At 45.8% G+C, this 3,592-nt stretch overlaps 1 protein-coding gene across 1 annotated transcript in view; it reads right to left on the bottom strand.

The window, feature by feature from the left end:
* Positions 1-1,704, bottom strand: part of PES1 (pescadillo ribosomal biogenesis factor 1) — a 34,438-nt gene extending 32,734 nt beyond the window's left edge. Inside the window, exon 1 of the mRNA XM_018555498.1 lies at positions 1,556-1,704. Coding sequence (XP_018411000.1) covers positions 1,556-1,690 — 135 coding nt within the window. The 5' untranslated portion in view covers positions 1,691-1,704. The remainder of the gene's footprint in view (positions 1-1,555) is intronic.
* Positions 1,705-3,592: the final 1,888 nt, after the last annotated feature.

Genomic DNA, 3,592 nt, shown 5'->3' with positions numbered 1-3,592 from the left:
GAGAGAGAGAGAGAGAGAGAGAGAGAGAGAGAGAGAGAGAGAGAGAGAAGCAACCAGTCGTCATTACAGAAATCTCTTAGAGGCAAAGTTACACACTGGTATACAGAAGAGATGTGGAAGAAATGCACAAAGCACACCAAGATTCAAGTAACAATACATATGGCTATTGTATTCAAAGTTTGCTGAAAGTTCAATGGACAACTTCACATTTAATACATTTCTACTTCAGAGCTTCCCACCTACCTGATCAGATCTGGAGATCTTCACTGTGCAGTCCTATCCGTCGCACAGAACAAGTGCTGGCCACATTGTATGTCTCATACACATGTACACCGCTCACACCATTTATACTGTGGCTGGTGCCTACATTAATAATTAATTTCATACCTATAGCTCCAAAACGCGCGTGCAACGCGCGTTTCTAATGTAAAAAAACGCACTAAAAACGCACATGAAAACGCACCAAACTCCGGGACGAAAACGCGCGTGTGACGCGCTTATGCAATACGCACAGGTGTGAACCAGGCCTATAAGTAAGGCCACAGCTATAGCAATTACCAGAGTGAGTGGTACACATGAGAAAAAGGCATAGGGGCTTTTCAAAGGCTAGGGTTGCACAGTGAAGATCTCCTCAAAGGGGCTATGGGTAAGCATTCTGCTTTCTAGGTAACACTGAGGGGGGGAAGCAGTAAATCCAAACTTCACCAAGAGTGAAGTTGTCTGCACAAAAATTGGCTGGGGTTAGACACTAAGTGTATGTAAAGGAAAAACTGCTGGTAGCTTATCTTTTGCTGTGTCCCATTGCAAAGATTTGTCTTCGCTTCCTGCTCTGAAGATGCAACAGGAAGTGTGAGGTAATTTCTAATGTGAGGGGGGACCGAGTCCTCTCTGAGACCATCATCCTTTGGAACATGCATGCCCATTGTAAGATTTCCCCACATCTCCTGTTTTTGTGACAATTACATTTTGGATTTCCCATCACTTTCTTTCCTTGAGTCATTGGTCACCAGGGCGAATATAGCCAGCAGAACCACAAACAGCAATAAAAAAAAGTTGACATAGCTATAATCGTGTGCCACTCGATTCAAAACCATTTTGACTGTACATACCAGTATACCAAAAAGCCCAACTCTGGGCAGAACCCCCTCCCATTCCACACACTACCCTCTAAGTCATCCAGACACACCATCGGCGACTAGCCCATTCAGTGGAGGAGTATATACCTGGCTCCACAAGGTAATAAAATGGAGGAGGGGTTACAGGGGATCATATTTTACCCAGAGTCGGCCTGTAATTACTGAACAAGCATTGCTAATAAGATCTTCAACTAATGTAAACGTCAGAAACGGTGGGAAGAAAGTCAATGTACAGGACGTCAGCACAGCATGCCAATGAACTGGATTCAGTATAAACATCACACGATAGGCCAACATGGTCCCCGAACAGCGTGTGCGTATAAACATATCGCCAGGACTCCTGGAAATACTACACAGTGTGTATACCAGACTAGAGTATAAAACAGACAACTGTGACAATATAACAACACGTCTGATACCTTTTTCTTCTCCAAGCCACCCATCACGTCTCGCAGACCAGACTTCTCCGAAACCCCACACGTGTAGTCTGCACACTGCTCAGGACCCCTGCGTCTGCCCTCTACAGTGCCTGATGAAAACGGAAGCAGGCACATTGAAGGGCGCCTCAAAGGGGCCTTCGTGTGTGTGACGTCCTAGACCAAGTCATCTGGTGTCGCTTTAGTACAACGTTGCAAGTGCCTATGTTATGTGCGGTGTTATGTTTGGGTTTATTCTATGAAGTCTTGGGTTAGTTCTACATTAAATCATTCTCATATATGTAACAGAAGGCGGATTAATGCCAAGTTCCGGGCACTTTAACTTTTCCAGGATTCTATCAGTTAACGTGCCTTGGCATCACCTGCAAACCTCTTCATGCAGACTCTTCAGCATCTTAAAGTGACACTAAACTCAAAAGTTAGAGCTTAAAAATGCATTCAAGTACCTTAAAGTGACATTAAACTCTCTCCCCCTCCACCTCCATTGCTGTAAGCACTTACCTTATTTGATTCCTCTTGATCTGGTCATCTTCTTCATTCCACTGGTTTCCGACAGTCCCTCCAGCGCTGGTGTTCTGTTGAGGTGGCCAACTCGTCGAGATCTCCAACTAGTGATGTCCCGTCCATTGTAGATTTCAACGAGATGGCGCTACTGCGCCTGTTGTCAGTTTTTGCAATCCTTGTTGACTTCTCCAGTTGCCATAGGTGCGTCTGTGCGGCTTCTAAATTGTGATCGAGTTCTCCAATTCCCGTTGGTGCTTGTGGCATCGGGTGCCTGCGCAGGCGCACTACAGCAGATGGAAGAGCTTGGTACTTCACGTGTGGCTGCGCAGGTGCACTGACGGGAGTTGGAGGTCTCGACGGGTTGGAGAATTCGATAGAACACTGGTCTCTGCTCCACCATTAACTCCTTGTGTCCCATGGTGTCTGTCCGGCGTGCCCGCTCCCGGCTGCGTCCCTTCACTGTCATTGTGTTTTTCCCCCTCCAGTACTGCTCCGCTATTTGAGTAAAGGTACTTGAATTTTTAAGATTTAACTCCTGAGTTTAGTGTCGCTTCAAAGCGGACCTTCCCTCTCCACCTAAAAAAACTGAGTATATAAACATATTTTACTAACTAAAAGTAGTACTTATCTGCCTTCTCCTCCTCCCACGGTTACCCCAGAATCAGCACTATGTCCCTCTGTAAGCTGCGCTGCCATTAAAAAAAGAAACAATCTACTAAAGCGGAAAAAACTTTGGCATGGAAAACATCCTAGACTTTCGAAAAATGTACTGCACCGTTCTAAACAGACAGGGAGTTTGGGTGTCCCCAATCTCTTGCAATACTATAGGGCAACGCGGGTGGCTCAGCTTTCCTCTGTGTATGACCAGGGATATACACCAGATTGGATCCTAATGGAATCTCTCTCTGCCTCGGGTACACCAATTGATGCCTTGAAGTGGATGTCCCTGAGGCAGAGGCCAGTCATTATGGCCCCGACTTTGTCTTGTTCTATGATGGTATGGCACTCATTCCGAAGGGGAGGTGGGTTGGTGTCACCTCATACTCCTCTGGCTCCCGTCTTCCATAAGCATAATTTCGCCCCGGGGGGATCTCCTGGAGCGTTCCATTGGTGGCAAGACAAAGGTCTGTACCGCATAGCACTATTCTTTAAAGGTCGCAAACCACTTACTTTGACCTACTGTCAGGAGGTTTTGCACATGCCATCTTTGGAATACTTTCACTACAGACAATTGTTACACTTTTTAGGTTCTTTGAAAACACCTAACGTGATGTCTCCCTTTAGAACAACCTACGAACATTGGTGTCTTGGAGCCGGGGGCCAGAGGGGGGGAGTTTCGCTGCTCTATTCCCTCCTGGTAGAATCTGAAAGTAAATTACCCTATATGTTAGCTTGGGAACAAGACCTGGAAAAGGTTATTCCTTTGGATGTCTGGCATCAATGTTGTTCCCGTGTGTCATCTGGTTTACTCAATATTTCACTAATAGAAGCTAATTATAAGGTTTTATCTAGGTG

The sequence above is a fragment of the Nanorana parkeri genome, unplaced genomic scaffold (genome assembly GCF_000935625.1).
Source record: "Nanorana parkeri isolate BGI_ZX_2015 unplaced genomic scaffold, ASM93562v1 scaffold199, whole genome shotgun sequence".
NCBI classification, from domain to species: Eukaryota; Metazoa; Chordata; class Amphibia; order Anura; family Dicroglossidae; genus Nanorana; species Nanorana parkeri.
The sequence above is the reverse complement of the archived record's forward strand: the minus strand, read 5'-3'. Positions and strand labels throughout refer to the sequence as shown.